Source organism: Mesoplodon mirus (assembly GCF_964341445.2).
Source record: "Mesoplodon mirus genome assembly, chromosome: 3".
Lineage (NCBI taxonomy): Eukaryota > Metazoa > Chordata > Mammalia > Artiodactyla > Ziphiidae > Mesoplodon > Mesoplodon mirus.
In genome coordinates this window covers 162,937,486-162,956,646 of record NC_138978.1, presented here as the reverse complement: position 1 = coordinate 162,956,646, position 19,161 = coordinate 162,937,486, and the positions used below count along the sequence as shown (strand labels likewise).

The window sequence follows — 19,161 nt, the reverse complement described above, 5'->3', positions numbered from 1 at the left end:
AGAAACCTTCCCCAGGGCTTCCCTGGTGGCGCAGTGGTTGAGAGTCCGCCTGCCGATGCAGGGGACACGGGTTCGTGCCCCGGTCTGGGAACCCCACATGCCGCGGAGCGGCTAAGCCCGTGAGCCATGGCCGCTGGGCCTGCGCGTCCGGAGCCTGTGCTCCGCAACGGGAGAGGCCGCAACAGTGAGAGGCCCGCGTACTGCAAAAGAAAAAAAAAAAAAAAAGAAACCTTCCCCAGAATACTGTGCATTCACAAAAACTACATTGAGCATGTGATTTAATATTATTGCACCTTAAGTCAGGAGAAGCTTAACAATGGGACTTCAAATTATGAAATCACGTTTAAAATTTCATGAAGCACAGAAACATAATTGTAGGGAAGTTTATTGTTCATCTCTAGGGTTTCAGATCTTTCAGGAGTTAATTAGCAGCAGTGATAATAAATTGGGTTTTACTGTTCATTCTTCATCCTGTAGTAGAGAAGCTAACAAGCTGTTGTCTAAAATGCAAGAAATGGAGCAACCAAGGGTTCGTGTTTATCATGTCACCTATATACACAGCTCCTTGGAGAGTTAAAAATTATATAACCACAGATGCAAAGAATAAAGAAGGAAGTACGTTTTCACCTAAATATGATTTCTTTTTTCACACCTCCTTAGCCATTCCAGATGAATCCACCAAAGGAATAGAAAGTTTAGTTGCAAAACAGAGGGGCAGCCGTAAGGTTCGAAACTCCGTGCAGAAGAGAAGGGCCAGTGTTTGCTTTGGGCCCAGCTCTCAACGGCAGCAAGTACCTTACCGAGGAAGGGTGCCCCCTATTCTTCCAGCTGTCGTGAAGAGTGAGTTGAAAGACCTCTTGACGTTATCTCCTGTTCTCCTTTCTGATTTTGAGAACGCATTTGCCAAGCGATTTGGACGATCATTCCAGTATGTGCAGTATGGCTTCTTCTCTATGTTTGAAGTGCTGAATGCCGCTGCAGATGTCATTTCTGTAAAACAGACCAGAGCAGGTTCTTTGTTGATGCTGAAGAAGAGCCTATCCAAGGAAAAGCAGAGAGGATGGCCAGCAGGTAAGCATATTAGCTACTGGTAACTATTGCAGATCAGCAGACTTTGGAGCAGTTGTAGTACATATGTACGTATGTATGTAATGGCTAAGCTCCAACAGTTTGTTGAAGTTGCATCCTGGCTCTACCACTTGCTAGCTGTATGATCTCAGGCAAGTTACTTAAAATGTCTAAGCCTTAGTTCCCTCATCTCTAGAATAGGAATAATAATACTTACCTCTTGGAGTCAGGCTGAGGGTTAAATGAGATGGGGGTCTGTAAAGTGCTTGGCATTTAGTAAGCTCATAATAAGTGGTAGCTATTATTATGAAAACACGAGATCAGCTCTCTCTAGAGTGCTGTAAATGAACATCAGTTATATGTGTTCAGGTAAAGAAGATATAACATGGAAAATGAAAAGTTTTAAAAATAATACTAGTTTGTAGCATTTGCCATCTGATCTTTGCTAACACTGATCTTTGATATCCTAGCAGGCATTGTAGTAATTGATGTAGTGTAATGATAACCACCTTATTTGTATAGCAATTTACCTTGGATTCTCATCCCATAGACACGTTGGGTGAGTAACCCAATCTTATTCTTATAGATAAGGAAGCCAAAGCTCAAGAAAGTTAAATGACTTTCTGAAAATTTCATGACTTGAAAAGTGGTACAGCTAGAGTTAGATACCGAACTCTTACTACTGCTCATTCAGTGAGCTTTTCCTACACAATCACTGTCTCCCTTAAAGGCTCAGAAAACTGATGTGATCATTTGTATAGTGTCCCTCTAGACCCTTGACATTATAGAATCTATACACTGCCTATTTGGGGAATTCTATGCCCGTTTCAGTGATTTTCTTTTTTTCTCAAAATTTGTATTTAGATTAATATAGGTGAACCATGAGAATATCATGAATTTACAAACCAATATTTAAATTGTGGTGGGAAGTGTAATTTGACAAGAATATGCTAGGGGGTTTACAGGCTCTGGTCAGGGAAGGCTATAGGGGCCACTGAGTGTTTTGAGTCTAAACCTCAACCGTATCAGTATTTGTTTTAAAAATTAAAAAAAAATTTTTTTGGCCCTGCTGCGCGACTTGTGGGATCTCAGTTCTCTGACCCCCAGGGGTTGAACCGAGGCTATGGCCGTGAAAGCCTGGAATCCTAATCACTAGGCCACCTGGGAACTCTCTGTATCAGTATTCTTGCGCTGCTCAAACTTTGGGAGAGTAACTCATGCTATTAAACTTACGTGAGATTGAGTTGTATAAAGCAGTTTGACAACTTATTGACTTGTGGGGGGTGGATATTCCTTCCCAGTGATTGAATTGTTCATTTTTCCCATACATGGTACCTTATTCCTCATCAGGATATCTTGGAAGTAATTTTTTTTGTGTGTGTGACCTTGATCTTAGGGTAAAGAAAGAGCTAGGCCATGGTGGGGTCCGATGATCTGTCTTTCATGTTGTGTAACAGAATATACCTCTCCTGTAGTATTCCACTGCCTACAAATCTTGAAGAAAAATGTATACTCTAGAAGAATATCCTTTATTCTGTAGCTTTTCATTCCCCACCCCTTCCCCCATACCACTAGATGGTTATCCAGTTTGAAAAGCATAATTCAAGCAGATTCCTTATTTGAAAACTTTTTGTTCTCCTAAACAGGATACAGCTTTTTAGGTTTATACCTATTGAATCATGCCTCTTTGTAGTTATATTCGGGTGTCCTTAGTGGAGTTTTAGATAGCCCCAACCTTTCAGTAACACACTTATGATCTCTTGGTTTTCTTCTGTAGGTGACTAATCATTCCCTTGTATGTAAATTTTATTGGCTTAATATAAAAATGTAAGCTTACTTAATTTTTAGTTCTAAGTTGAGGGCCTAGCCTCTATATATAAACACCAGAAAACTAGAAATTGTTAGTGATAATTTTTCTCTCCTCTTCTTTTATTCACAAAAGGTAAAATTTTTACCCAGCCTTTTAGAAGGAAGCAACAAAGGTCATATCCCATAGGCTCCCCAGTAGCAATGGCATGCTTTTCACAACCGACTTCAAACATGGAACCACCAAAGCAAATACTGGACGTGGAGAATACTTCTAGGTCAAATGTGGAGACTTCAAGGCTGAATCACACTGAAAAATTAAACCAGGTGAGATATCCGACTTTGGAGTTATAAATACACCAAAAATGTGTTTAAATTCAGTGGCTATTACTTAGCTCTCATGGAGAAGCTGACCTTTTAAAATTCAAGTCATTCACTTATTTCACATTTAACTTAAGCATTTTCTATGGTTCTGTGGATTAGTAAGAAGTGAGAGGTGGCAGTGAGAAAAGAGTACAATTTTATCAACTCCATGGTTTCAACTGTTTTCTGCAGATGACTCCCAAATCTGTATCTCTAGTTCCAGCTTTTCACCAAAGTTATAGAAGCATATTTGCAACTTAACTCATGAATATCTTCACCTGAATGGCTGGCCCTGAGCACTGCAATCCTGGTGTTTTTCTGTGACTATAATGCTGAAGGACTTTGAGTAAAACCTACTAGAATAAAGCCAACAAAAGCCTGATTAAGTTAGCAAGATAACAACCTAAGTAGAGCTCAAAATAAACACATGGAAATTAAAGACATAAAAGTGCTTCATTTCTGTAACTTTAAAAAATTAGCTTTAGTAACATAATTTACATATAGTAAAATTTGCCCATTAAAAATGTACAGTTTGGGTTTTAACATATGTATCTAGTTGTGTAATCACCATCAAAATCAAGAAACAGCATTTCCATCATCTCCCCAAAGTTCCTTCATCTTTGTAGTTGATCTCTTTCCCCAACTACAGCTACAGACAACTACTGCTTTCTATAAGTATAATTTGACTTTCCAAGAGTTTCGTATAAGTGGGATTAAATAATGCTTAGCTTTTTGTGTCTAGCTTCTTCAACAGGATGCTTTTGAGATTCATCTAGTATGTATCAGTGGTCTGTTCCTTTTTCTTGTTGAGTATCATTCCACTGTACTGATAATACCTCAATTTGTTATCCATTCACCATTAGATAATATTTGGGTTGTTTCCCGTTTGGGGTATTATGAATAAAGCTGCTATGAACATTTGCTTACACTTTGTATGAACATTGACTTCATTTCTCTTTGGTCAATACCTAGGAGTAGGATTGTTGGGTCAGACAGTAAGTTTAACTTTTTTTTTTAAGTTTAACTTTTTAAGAAATTGCCAAACTGTTTCCAAAGTGGCTGTACAGTTTTACTTTCTCATGAGCTATGTATAAGAGTTCCACTTGCATCTTTGTTAACATTTGATGTTATCAATTTAAAAAACAGTAGCCATTTGAGTGTGTGTATAGTAGTATCTCATTATGGCTTTAACTGAAGTTTCTCTAATGATGAATAATATTGGGTATCCTTTCATAAGTATATTTGCCATTTGTATATCTTCTTTGAAGTGTCTAATAATATCTTTTGCTCATTATTAAAAATCTAGTTTTCTTTGTATTGAGTTGGAAGAGTTATTTATGTATGCTGGTTACAAGTCCTTTACTGAGACATGTTTTGCAAATATTTTCTCCTGGTCTGTGCTTACCTCTTCATTTCCTGAATCCTGTCTTTTGTGGGGAAGTCTTTAATTTTGATGAAATCTAATTTTTTTTTTCTTTTGGTTCTTGCCTACCTAATAAATTTTTGGTTAATCCAGAGTCATAAAAATATTTTCCTATGTTTTCTTCTAGAAGTTTTTTGATTTTAGTTTTTAGGTCTATTTCAAGTTATTTTTGTGTAGGGTACCAGGTATGGATCAAAGTTTTCTGCATATGGATAGCCAATTATTCCAGCACTATTTTTAAAATTTTTATTATTTTTAAGTTTAATTTTATTTATTTATTTTTGGCCATGGGGCATGGCATGTGAGAGCTTAGTTCCCCAACCACGGATCCAGCATACACCTCCTGCATTGGAATCTTGGAGTCTTCACCACTGGACTGCCAGGGGAATCCCCAGCACTATTTTTGAAAAACACTCTTTCCTCACTGGACTACCTTATTACTTTGGCACTTCTGTAAAATCTATTGACCTCATGTATGTGTAGGTCTCTTTCAGGACTCTGTCTCTTTCTCTGTTTGGTCCATTGATCTACATTGATCTGTCTTTTTGCAAGTATCACACTATCTTGATGACTGTAGTTTTATAATATGTTGAAATTATATGGTTAGGTCCTACAGCTTTGTTCTTTTAAAAATTGCTTTGGCGGGCTTCCCTGGTGGCACAGTGGTTGAGAGCCCACCTGCTGATGCAGGGGACGCGGGTTCATGCCCCGGTCCGGGAAGATCCCACGTGCGGCAGAGCGGCTGGGCCTGTGAGCCATGGCCACTGGGCCTGCACGTCCGGAGCCTGTGCTCCGCAATGGGAGAGGCCACAAAAGTGAGAGGCCTGTGTACCGCAAAAAAAAAAAAAAAAAATTGCTTTGGCTATTCTAGGTTCTTTGAATTTCCATATAAACTTAACTTGATATAAATCAGCTTGTCAGTTTCTACCAAAAATAATTATGCTCTCTGTGATTTTGATGAGAATTGCATTGGATCTATAGATAAGTTTGGGTGGAAGTGACATCTTGATAATATTGAATCTGCTGATTCCTGAGCACAGTATAGCTCTCCATTTATTTAGGTCTGTAAATTCTCTCAGCACTGTTTTATAGTTTTCAGTACACAAGGCTTGTGTATATTTTGTTAAGCTTATAGCTACATTTTTTATATTTTTGATACTATTATAAAGGGTATTGTGAATTTATTTTCTAATTAATTATTGCTAGTATGTAGAAAATCAATTTTTTTGTATATTGACCTTGTATCCTGTGACCTTGAATCAAGGTACTCAATAAACTCAACTCTAGTTTATACTGGGTGTAAAGACAGTTTTACTTCCATTTCAATCTATATGACTTCTTCTTCTTACCTTGTGACAAAGGCTAGTTTCTCTAGTTTAGTAATGAATAGAAGTAGTGAGAGTAAAAATTCTTGCCTTGTTCCTAACTATAGGGGAAAAGCATTCATTCTTTCATCATTAACTCTTATGTTAACTGTAGCATTTTTATAAATGCCCTATATTAGATTGAGGAAATACTCTTCTATTCCTAGATTCTGAGAATTTTTTCTGTGAATGTATATTGAATTTTTCTCCATCCATTGAGATGATTATAGGATGTGATACTATGATTTATAATAAGAAATATATATTTGATCTTCATCCTTTTCTGGCATGGAGCTCCTAAAACCTATGGAAATTCCTAAGTAAAGAGAGCAATAAAAGTATCTTTTGTCATTTTAATGAGGTAACTTTTGGAAATCACCTAAGGATGGGTTGCTATTGGAGCCAGCCATGTAATTAGAGGGTTGGAGATTATGCTCAGTCATAGCCAATGATTAATCAGTCATGCTGATATAACGACGCCTCCATAAAAACCCCAAAAGTCTGGGTTTAGAGAGCTACCAGGTTGGTGAACACCTAGAGATTTGGGGAGAATGGCATGCCAGGAGAAGGCATGGAAGTTCTTTGCCCCTTCCCATATACCTTGCCCTATGTATCTCTTCAATTTGACTTTTCCTGAGTTATATCTTTTTATTTTTATTTATTTATTTTTCATTCATTAAAATAATTGAGATATAATTGACATATAACATTGTATTAAGTTTCAGTACAACAGGATTACAACAGGATTAGATATATGTGTGTATTGTGAAATGATCACCACAGTAAGTGTAGTTAACGTCCATCACCACACAGTTACAAATTGTTTTTCTTGTCATGAGAACTTTTAAGATTTACTCTCTTAGCAACTTTTAATTATAGACTACATATTATTATTAACATAGAATATATATTATTATTAATATACAATTAATATGTATATAAATAATAATTGCCATGCTGTACATTACATCCCCAGGACTGATGATAACTGGACGTTTGTACTTTTTGACCACCTTTACCCATTTTGCCCACCCCCAGCATGCTGCCTCTGGCAACCACCCATCTGTTCTCTGTTTCTAAGAGTTTGGGTATTTGTTGTTATTTTTGTTTAACACATTTTGCATGTAAGGGAGATCATACAGTATTTGTCTGTCTGACTTATTTTACTTAGCGTAATGCCCTCAAGTTTCATCCATTGTTATTACAAATTGTGGGATTTCCTTCTGGTTTTATAGCTGATATACATATTCCACAACTTCTTTATCCATTTATCCTTCAGTGGACACTTAGGTTGTTTCCATGTCTTGGCTATTGTAAATAATGCTGCAGTCAACATGGGAGTGCAGATATCTTTTTGAGTTAGTGTTTTTGTTTCCTTAGGATAAATACCCAGTGGTGGAGTTGCTGGATAATATGGTGTTTCTCTGTACTGTTCTCCATAGTAGCTGCACCAATTAATATTCCCCCCAACAGTTCACAAGGGTTCCCTTTTCTCCACACCTTTGCCAACATTTGTTATTTCTAGTCTTTTTGATAATAGTCATTCTAACAGGTTTTAGGTGATATTTCATTGTGGTTTGGTTTGCATTTCCCTGATGATTACTGATATCAAGCCACTTTTCATTACCTATTGGCCATCTGTATGTTTTTGGGAAAATGTTCAGATCCTCTGCTCATTTTTTAATTGAATTATTTAGGGTTTTCTTGATGTTGAGTTGTGAGAGTCCTTTATATATTTTGGATATTAACCCCTTATCAAATATAAGATTTGAAAATATTTTCTCCCATTCATTTTATCGAGGTCTTCTTTTCTGTGCCGTAGATTTTTAGTTTGATGTAGTCCCACTTGTTTATTTTTGCTTTTGCTGCCTTTGTGTTCAGTGTCAAATTCAAAATATCATTTCCAAGACCAAGGTCAAGGAGCTCACCGTCTAAGTTTTCTTCTAGAATTTTTATGTTTTCTGGTCTTACGTTCAGGTTTTTAATCCATTTTGAGTTACTTTTTGTGTATGGTGTAGAGTTATATCCTTTTATGATAAACCTGTAATCCAGTAATTAAAATGTTCTCTGAGTTCTTTGAGCCATTATAGCAAATTAAATTGAACCCAGGGAGAGGGTTGTGGAAACCTGATTTGTAGCCACTGGATCAGAAGCTCAGGTAACAACCTGGACTTGCAATTGTCATCTGAAGTCAGAGGATGGGGTGGGGGTTCAGTCTTGTAGAACTTGACCCTTAACCTTGGAATCTGAATGTGATCTCCAGTGTCAGCATTGAGTTGAATTGTAGGACACCCAGCTTGTGTTGAAGAATTGCTTGGATATGGGGAAACACCCTCACACACATTGTAATTGGAGTCAGAATTCTATAGAGCTTCTTCTTTTTTAAACTCTTTATGTGATAAATTACATTGATTTGTTTTTTTTCTTAGCGTTAAAGCAACCTTATGTTGCTGAATGAATCCAGCATGTTGGTCATCATGTGTTAGCCTTTTTATATATTGCTGGATGTGATTTGCTGTTTTCTTGGTAAGGACCTTAGTGTTAATGTTCATAAGGTATATTTTTCTGTAGTTTTCTTGTAATGTTTTATCTGGTTTTGGAATCATGGTAATACAGGCCTTTTGAACTGAGTTGGGATGTTTTCCTTCTTTTTTTTGGCAAGAGTTTGTATTAGGTTTCCCTAAACATTCCACTGAATTCATCAGTAAAGCAGTCTGGGCCTGGGGATTTTTTGGGTAATGATTTTAAATTACAGACCCAGTTTCTTTAACAGATAAAGAGCTATTCAGATTATCCATTTCTTTTCTTTTTAAATAAATAAATTTATTTATTTATTTATTTTTGGCTGCATTCTGCCTTCCTTGCTGCATGCAGGCTTTCTCTAGTTACAGCAAGTGGGGGCTACTCTTCGTTGTGGTACACGGGGTTCTCATTGCAGTGGCTTCTCTTTGTTGCAGAGCATGGGCTGTAGGTGTGCGATCTTCAGTAGTTGTGGCATGCAGGCTCAGTAGTTGTGGCACATGGACTTAGTTGCTCTGTGGCATGTGGGATATTCCTGGACCAGGGCTCGAACCCGTGTTCCCTGCATTGGCAGGCGGATTCTCAACCACTGCACCACCAGGGAAGTCCCAGATTATCCATTTCTTTTTGAATGAGCCTTGATACTTTGTCTTTCAAGAAGATGTCCATTTCATCTCAGTTGTCAAATTTGTTGAAATAAATTTGTTTATAATATTCACTCATTGTCTTTTTAAGATCTGTAGGATCTGTGGTGAAGCTCCTTCTTTCATTCCTAATATTGATAATTTCTCTTTGTTTCATGATCAGTCTGGCTAAAGATTTATCCAGTGATTTTTCAAAGAACCAGCTTTTGGTTTTATTGATTTTTCCCACCTGTTTTCTATTTCATTTATTTCTGTGCTTATCTGTATTATTTCCTTCTTTCTGTTTATTTTGGGTTAATATTTACCTTAAGAGCAAGAAAAGAAAATTTGGTCATTGATTTGGGTCCTTCTTTTCTAATATAAACATTTAAGGCTATGGATTTTCTCTAAGTACTACTTTAGCTGTATCTCACAAATTTTGATGTGATGTATTTTCATTTAGTTCAAAATATTTTCTAATTTCCTTTGTGATTTCTTTTGTCTTATGGGTTATTTAACAGCATGTTGTTTAATTTCCAATACTTGGGGACTTTTCAGAGATGTTGTTGAGTTATAATTTAATTTGATTGTGTTAAGAAAACATAGTCTGATTTCATTCCTTGTAAATATATTGAGACTTATGTGGCGCAAAATATATTTATGTGGGTGAATGTTTCATATCTACTTTGAAGGAATGTTTGGGTAGAGTGTTCTCTGCTATATTTGGGTAGAGGGTTCTATAAATGTCAATTAGTAAAGTTGGTTATAGTGTCATTCAGGAATTCTATATTTTTACTGATGTTTTCCTACTTTTTCCATTAATTACTGCAGGATCAGTGTTGAAATCTTCAAATATAATTGTGAATTTGTCTATTTTACCTTTCAGCTTCAGATATTATAAGTCTCTGTTAGGTGCATACATATATAGGATTGATATGTGTTCCTGATGAATTGCCCTATTTATCATTATGAAATGTCCCTCTTTATGGCTCATAATGTTCCTTGTTTTGGAGTCTACTTTGTTTGATATTACCACAGTGATGTTAGCTTTCTTTAGATGTTAGCACTGTGTATCTTTTTATATACTTTTATTTTTAACATACCTGTTTTATATTTAAAATGTGTTTCCTTTAGACAGTATATGGTTGTCTTGCTTTTTTATTTAATCTGTCAATCTCTGTCATTTAATGGGGGTGTGTATACCATTTATATTTAGTGTAATTACTGGTATGGTTTGATTTAAGTCTGATTTTTGTGGGTTTTTTTCCTATTTTTTTCTTTTGGATTAATTTTTAAAAATAAAAATTTTAAACCAATTTTAGGTTCACAGCAAAGTTGAACAGAAAGTAGAGAGGGTCCTCATATACTCCCTGCCCCCACATTCATGCAGCCTCTTCTACTATGAGCATCCTGCAGCAGAGTGGTACCTTTGTTACAGTTGGTGAACCTCCACTGACACATCACAATCACCCAAAGTCTACAGTTTACATTAGGGTTCATTCTTGGTATTGTAAATTCTGTGGGTTTTGACAAATGTGTAATGACATATATCCACCATTGTAGTATCACACAGAATAGTTTCACTGCCCCTCAGATCCTCTGTCCTCCATCTGCTCTTCTCTTCCTCCTCCCTAGCCCCTAGCAACCACTGATCTTTTTACTGTTTCTATAGTTCTCTGTTTTCTAGAATGTCATATAGTTGGAATCATACAAATGTTGCCTTTTAAATTGCCTTCTTTCACTTAATGATATGCATTTAAGGTTCCTCCATGTCTTTTCATGGCTCGATAGCTCATTTTTTTGTGCTGAGTAATATTCCATAGTGTGCATACATTGCAGTTTATCTATCCATTTACCTACTGAAGGACATCTTGGTTGCTTCCAGGTTTTGGTTATGAGTAAAGCTGCTATAAACATCTGTGTGCAGTGTTTTGTGTAGACATAAGTTTTCAGCTCCTTTGGGTAAATACCAAGGAGCATGATAGCTCTATCGTATGATAAGAGTTTAGTTTAGTTTTGCAAGAAACTGCCAAACTCTCTTTCAAAGTGGCTGTATCATTTTGCATTCCCACCAGCAGTGAATGAGAGTTCCTGTTGCTCCACATCCTCATTAGCATTTGGTGTTGTCAGTGTTTTGGATTTTGGCCATTCTACTAGGTATATAGTGGTATCTCACTGTTGTTTTAATTTACAATTCTCTAATGACATATGATGTTGAACATCTTTTAATAGGCTTACTTTGCTATCTGTATATCTTCTTTGGTGAGATGTCTGTTCAGATCTTTTGCCCAGTTTTTAATTAGGTTGTTTGTTTTCTTACTGTTGAGTTTTAAGGGTTCTTTGTATATTTTGTATGACAACTCTTTATCAGATATGTCTTTTGCAATTTTTTTGGCAGTTTTTGGCTTGTCTTTTCATTCTTTTGATGTTGTCTTTCACAGAGCAGAAGTTTTTAATTTTAATGAAGTCCTGCTTGTCACTTATTTCTTTTTTGGATCATATCTTGGGTGTTGTATCTAAAACGTCATCACCATACCCAAGGTCATCTATGTGTTCTCCTATGTTCTCTTCTAGGAGTTTTAATAGTCTGTATTTTACACTTAGGTCTGTGATCCATGTTAAGTTAATTTTTGTGAAGGGTGTAAGGTCTGTCTCTAGATTCAGTTTTTTGCACGTGGATGTCTAGTTTTTCCAGCACCACTGTTGAAGATTCTCTTCTCCCCATTGTATTGCCTTTTCTCTTTGTCAAAGATCAGTTGTCTATATTTTTGTGGATCTATATCAGCATTCTTTGTTCTGTTCCATTGGTCTATTTGTCTGTTCTTTTTTTTTTTTTTTTTTTTTTTGCAGTATGCGGGCCTCTCACTATTGTGGCCTCTCCCGTTGCGGAGCACAGGCTCCAGACGCGCTGGCTCAGTGGTCATGGCTCACGGGCCCAGCCGCTCTGCGGCATGTAGGATCTTCCCGGACCAGGGCACGAACCCGTGTTCCCTGCATTGGCAGGCAGACTCTCAACCACTGCGCCACCAGGGAAGCCCCTATTTGTCTGTTCTTTTGCCAGTACCACACTGCCTTGATTACTGTAGCTTTGTATTGATAGTAAATCTTGAAGTTGGGTGGTGTCAGTCCTCCAAATTTGTTCCTCTCTTTCAATATTGAGGTAGCTATTCTGGGTCTTTTGTCTCTCCATATAAACTTTAGAATTGATTTGTTGATATCACCCCCAGAAAACTTGCTGGGATTTTGATTGGGATTGGATTGAATCTATAGATCAAGTTGGGAAGAACTGACATCTTGACAGTATTGAGTCTTCCTATCTGTGAACATGGAATATCTCTCCATTTATTTAGTAGTAGTTCTTTGATATCTTTCATCAGTGTTTTGTATTGTTCCTCATATAGATTTTGCACCTATTTTGTTAGATTTATATCTAAGTGTTTCATTTTGGGGACACTAATGTAAATGGCTATGTGTTTTTCCTTTAGAATTCCACTTGTTCCTTGCTGGTATATAGGAAAGTGATTGGCTTTTGTATTATTAACTTTGTATTCTCCAACATTGCTATAATTGCATATTCATTCCAGTTTTTTGGTTGATTCTTTGGGATTTCTATATAGACAACTGTGTCATCTTCAAGCAAAGATAGTTGTATTTCTTCCTTCTGAATTATTATACAGTTGACCCTTGAATACTGCAGGGGTTAGGGGTGCCTACCCCTTGCACAGTCAAAAATCTGCATACATGTTTTGACTCCCCCAAAACAACTACTGATAACCTACTGTTGACCAGAAGCCTTACTGATAACATAAACATTTTATTAACATGTTTTATATATTATATGTATATACTGTATTCTTGTAATACAGGAAGCTAGAGAAAAAATGTTAAGAAAATCATAAGAAAAATACATTTACAGAACTCTACTATATTTATCAACAGCATAAGTTTATATTGTCTGTTTACAAGATGAATTATCTGTCAGTACTTATATCAATATTGTTTTACATGATACAAAACACTATATATTGTACATATTACTAACACTAGACATCAGAAATGAAAAGATAATGTGAAACAGAAAATAATATTAGTTACAGGTACAGTGATTCGTGCATTGATGTTGTAGAAGCAGCAATGTGATTGCTTTATGATAGCCTAAAGTAATCGATATGATTGCTTCATGGTAGCCTAGCCTGTACACTAACGAATGACTTATAAAATTTTTATGACATTCAGTATTATATTCATAATACAGTATTGGAAGCATTGTTTCATTTTTTTAAAAAACCACTTACCTGTGATTATAGGCTGATGAGCAGTTTCTCCAATTACGAGAGACATACTGTATAGTAATATAATTCTTTGAAAGCACAGTTATAAAACAGTAAGAAAATGAAGACATTATTTTTATATTAAATATCACTCATCTTATGCCTATGTAAGGATAGACCAGTATTTACATGTATTTTATGCATTCATGACATACCTTTAAAATTTTTTTTGAATATTTCTAGGCTACATGGTTCACCTACAAGTTTATTCAACTTGTCATAAACCTCCAAAACTTTTTAATATATTTACTGAAACAAATCTGTGTGTAAGTGGATCTGTACAGTTCAAATCCATGTTGTTCAAGGGTCAGCTGTACTTTCTATTTCCTTTTCTTATCTTACTGAATTATCTAGGACTCCTAGAACAGTATTGAAAAGCAGCGGTGAGAGGGGACATCCTTACCTTATTCCTGATTAAGTATTTTTTATGATTCTGTTTTGTTGCTGTTATTTGTTTATTAGTTATAACTCTTCAAAAATATTTTAATGGATGCCTTAGGGTTCTCAACATATGTTTTTAATTTATCACAGTTGATCCTCATGTAATATTATACTATTTCATGTAGATTAAGAACTTTAGAACAATAGATTTACATTTCTCTCTTCCCATCCTTTGTGCCATTGTTGTGATACATTTTAATTGTGTATATGTTATAAGCTCCTTAATGCATTTTTATTTTTGCTTTAAAGTATTTATTTTGAATAAGCAACATTTAAGTAATAAAAATATTAAAATAAATTACCTATTTATTTTTAAAAGTCTCCAATCCTTTGCACCCAAATTTCCCTTCAGTATAATGTTCCTTCTGCCTGGAAATTTTTAACATTTCCTATAACATAAATATGTTGGCAATGAATATTCTCAGCTTTTGTTCATCTGAAAAAGTCTTTGTCTTCATTTTTTAATGATACTTCTTCTGGGTATAGAATTCTGGGGTGATAGTTCTTTTTCTTTTAGAACTTCAGAGACAGTTTCATTGCTGTCTGGTCTGCATAGTTTCTGACAATAAATCTGTAGTCATTCTTTGTTCTTCTGTACATAACGCGTTTTTTTTTTTCCCCCTTTGATGCTTTCAAGATTTTCTCTTTATCATTGTTTTTCTGCAGTTTCATTCTGGTGTCCCTTGGTAGAGTTTTCTTTATTTGTTCTGGTCGAGATTTACTGAGCTTTTTGCAGAGGGTTTTATAATTTTCATGAGATCTGGAAATTTATTTCTAATTAAAAATCTTTATTGAGGTATGATTGACGTACAAAAAGCTGTGTATGTTTAATGTATACAACCTGATGAGTTTGGAGATAATTATATACCTCTGAAACCATCACCACAGCCAATATGGTAAACATATTCATCACCTGCCCTCTTTATTTTTATTTTATTTTATTTATCTTATATGTTTGTTTATTTATTTATTTATTTTGGCCATGCCACGTGGCTTGTAGGATTTTAGTTCCTCAACCAGGGATCGAACCCAGGCCCTTGGCAGTGAGCATGCAGAACCCTAACCACTGGACCACCAGGGAATTCCCTATTTTTATTTATTTTTAAATTTTTGTGATAAGGACACTTAACATAAGATCTACCCTCCTAGAAAATTTGGAGAATTTTTGTCTTCAAATATTTTTTCCCCTTTCCTCTTCTTCTAGGATGCCTGTATTAGACTGCTTGTTATTTCCTTGTGGATTGTTGGGGCTCTGTTCTTTTTCTTTCTCTGAGTCTCTTCCCCTCCACCTCCCCACTGTGTGCTTCATTTTAGGTACTTTCTCTTGCTGTCTTCAAATTCAGTGATCTTCTTTTGCATTTAATCCCATCCAGATTATTTTTCATTTTAGACATTATATTTTTAAGTTCTACATATTCCACTTGGATCTTTTTTATGTCCTTTATTTATTTCTTTATTATGTTCATACTTTCTTTATATACATAAGCATATTTATAAGATTTATAATAACTTTTAATGATCTTAACTGCTGATTTTATCATCTCTATCATTTCTGGGTTTTGAATTTATTTTCCTTCTTTTTTTTTTTTTTTTTTTTGACTGCACCACAGCATGCAGCATCTTAGTTCCCCAACCAGGGATCAAACCTGTGCCCCCTGCAGTGGAAGCACGGAGCCCTAACCACTGGACCACCTGGGAATTCCCTATTTTCCTTCTTGATGTGGTCACATTCTCCTACCTCTTGGCATGGCTGGTAACTTTGATTAGCTGCTAGACATTATGAATTGTTGAGCTTCACTCAGTTAATTTACTTGGAATCGATCATTTTGAGTTTTGCTTTTAAGATTTGTTAGGGCAGGTACTGTCAATTGAATTGTGTTCCTTTAAAATTCATATGTTGAAACCCTAACCCCCAATGTGATAGTATTTGGAGATGGGGCCTTTGGGAAGTAGAGTTAAATGAAGTTGTGAGGGTGGAGCCCTCGTGATGGGATTAGTGCCCTTATAAGAAGAGAAACCAGAGAGCTTGCTCTCCTCCACGTGCATACACCAAGGAAAGGCCGTGAGAGCACACAGCAAGAAGGCAGCCATCTGCAAGTCAGAAAGAAAATCCTCACCAGGATCCAACTATGCTGTGTCAGCCGAAAAAAATTGCACAACCTGTAAGTAGAGAGTTATGTTTTATTCAGCAGACATTCTTAGTACTTCAAGCCTGGGAGACAGCCTCTCAGATAAATGCTGAGAAAACTGTTCCGAAGAGGAAGAGGGGGAAACCAGGATATATAGGAGTTTTTATAACAATACCAGGTAGTTGGAACAAAAGACTACTGTAAATAAAAGAAAACTAGATATCTCAAGTTATGGAATTTAGTTAGTACTTTTTTACATAGGGGAAGAAGCAAGAGTCTGGGTTCACTGAAATAATTCCTTTGATATGCACCTCAGCTATCTGGGGCCACTATCCTATGATTTCCCATCCTGAGTTTCCTCAGGCTGCACTGTTGGGAGTAGCTGCAGTCCGATAGCTGCTAGATGGTGGGCATTCCTTGTTTTTATCCTGAGTTCCATCAGGACTCACCATCTGGGGTAGCTACAATTGCTGATGACTTCAACATCCTTTATTTACTGATATGGCAAGCGATATTTTATTTCTTAGCTGGAACCCTGATCTTGGGCTTCCAGTCTCCAGAACTGTGAGAAAATACATTTCTGTTGTTTAAAGCTACCTAATCTAAGTTATTTTGCTATAGAACCCTTAGCAGGCTAAGACTGCTAGTCCAGAGAAACCTTCAGTCTAGGGCTAATTTGGCTCCACCACTGAGGCATTACCTTTCTGAGGATTCACCTGGATGTGTTAAGAGGTCCTTCCATTCTGCCTTAGTGGGACACTTAACTTTTCTCAGCTCTGTGTGAGCTCTGGATATTATTTGGCCTGTTGTTTCTTATTGTTTGTTTCCCCAGCCTCAGAGAACATCCCCTTCCCTTGCCTTATGCACACATCAGTGCTCATCCAGAAACTTGAGGGGTCCCTCTGCAGACCTCCAGAGCTATATCTCTCTGTGCCAATCCCTACTCTCCATACCTACCTGTATATTAGCATCCTTTTCCTCCCCAAACTGGAATCTGTCTCCTCAGTTCATCTGTTTCTATTACCTCTTGCTGTGCTACAGACTGAACTCTCCAGGCTGTCAGGTGAGGCAGTTTAGGACTCACCGCTCAGCTGCACACTGTTATTTAACATCTGAAACTCATTATTTTCCACCTGTTTATGGTAGGAGGGTGGGAGCCATAACTTTCTTTTGAATGATGAAGTTTTCTTAATACAGAAAACTCAGCCTAAGAAAGTTACTCACAGTCCTACTGCCAAAAGATAGTTTTCACTCCTGTTCCTTTCTTTTTTTCTTTTTTTAAATAGAGAAAAGGAATTTTGCCTTTTTAAAAAATATTTATTTATTTATTTATGGCTGTGTTGGCTCTTCGTTTCTGTGTGAGGGCTTTCTCTAGTTGCAGCAAGTGAGGGCCACTCCTCATCGCGGTGCGCGGGCCTCTCACTATCGTGGCCTCTCTTGTTGCGGAGCACAGGCTCCAGACGCGCAGGCTCAGTAATTGTGGCTCACGGGGCCAGTCGCTCCGCGGCATGTGGGATCTTCCCAGACCAGGGCTCGAACCCGTGTCCCCTGCATTGGCAGGCAGATTCTCAACCACTGCGCCACCAGGGAAGCCCCACTCCTGTTCCTTTCATAGTGATTTCCCCGTTGTTTAGATTTCTTTTATTTTTCCTGACATTTCCTGTGCTGGAGAGACCTGACACCAGCACGGTCATCTTCCTTGGTAGATAAACTGACTGTATGTTTGTCAATTCCTGTCTTTATCTTTGAAATTCAGAAGGTTACAATGAACTAACTGTTGGACTCTTTTTCATTAATTTTATCAAAAAAATTGCATTTTTAAAAATGATTTTTTTCCAAACTGATATACAGAAAAGTACCAGTATGTTCTACAAAAAATGGTATGTTAGTGTCTGTTTTCTCCATACCTTTTGGTTATATAACCCATGGGATTTCATGTGGTTGTTAAAAACTCAAATGTTAATTCTTGAAACATGATTAAATACAAAAATATTTTCTCTGACCGAAAGCTACACATAGTCTAATTGTTTCATATCCATTTTTGGTTACTGACAAAGTTGAACTTTTAAAATTGTTTATTAGCCACTTTAATTTATTTTGATGAATTATCTGTTCTCTTCCTTTGCCTATTTTTCTCTTGAGATATGCTCATCTTAATGAGTGGAAGGAAGTTTGCTTAGTCAATTTTTACTTAGTGAAGTGAAGGAATTTTGGCTGTCATAGGCTAGAAATTTATTTTTCTAAATTGTCATTTTTCCTTTTTTGAAATAGAAGTTCACAAGTTAGGAATATCAAATCTATTAGTCTTTTTCTTTTACTTCTGCCTCTGATCTCATACCTACAAAGCTCTTCCCCGCTTGAAGGTTTAAGATTGGTTTCTCACTCATCATAATCTGCAGTATATTGTAGACAAAAAGGGAACTGTTATTTGTTTGAGAGACCATGATATGCCCTGCATTTTCTTATATTGTCTCATTTTAAGTTACTCATAAAACAGGATATCTGGGATGTTAGACTTACAATTCCTGTTTTACAGAGAAAGCAGCTGAGGTGTGAGAGGTTAAATAACTTCTTAATTAGAAAGTTTCACTGCCCAAACTTAAACTCAGTTTTGTCCGTTCGCATTGTTCTTCATGGTTCTGCATATGCATAAGCATCTAGAGGGAGACAACTCATATCTTTTTCAGCTTAAATAACCTACTATGCTAAGGAGATGCTCAATAAGTCTTAGGAAATTAACTCTAGTGAACACATGGCAACTAGATGTGTCATTTTTCCAGCTGAAGACTCAAATAATAGCCTTTAGAAGCTTTATTCAAATTGCAATGCAGCAATGAACTTTAAATTAGGATCAGCTCACTTTTTTTTTGTATAGAAAAAATTTTGAAAGTTCACAAGAGAAATAATTATTCAGAATAAGCATTATCTGTTTTCTAGTCATTCTGATGAGTTTTGAAATATTTATCTGTCTCAAATTCCCTTCGTCTAAGACCCTAACAGCAATGGAATGCCTAACATTTCCACTGTTGGTGCTAATGCCTTACTCAAAATTAGAGTCATCCAAAGACTTCAATTAAACTGTTCATCTGCACT

General features: G+C 36.4%; 1 protein-coding gene across 1 annotated transcript in view; it reads left to right on the top strand.

Annotated features, from left to right (window-relative positions):
* Positions 1-19,161, top strand: part of TDRD5 (tudor domain containing 5) — an 88,472-nt gene that overhangs the window by 1,278 nt on the left and 68,033 nt on the right. Inside the window, exons 3-4 of the mRNA XM_082614686.1 lie at positions 661-1,071; positions 3,011-3,201. Of these exons, the coding sequence (XP_082470812.1) occupies positions 661-1,071; positions 3,011-3,201 (602 nt within the window). The remainder of the gene's footprint in view (positions 1-660; positions 1,072-3,010; positions 3,202-19,161) is intronic.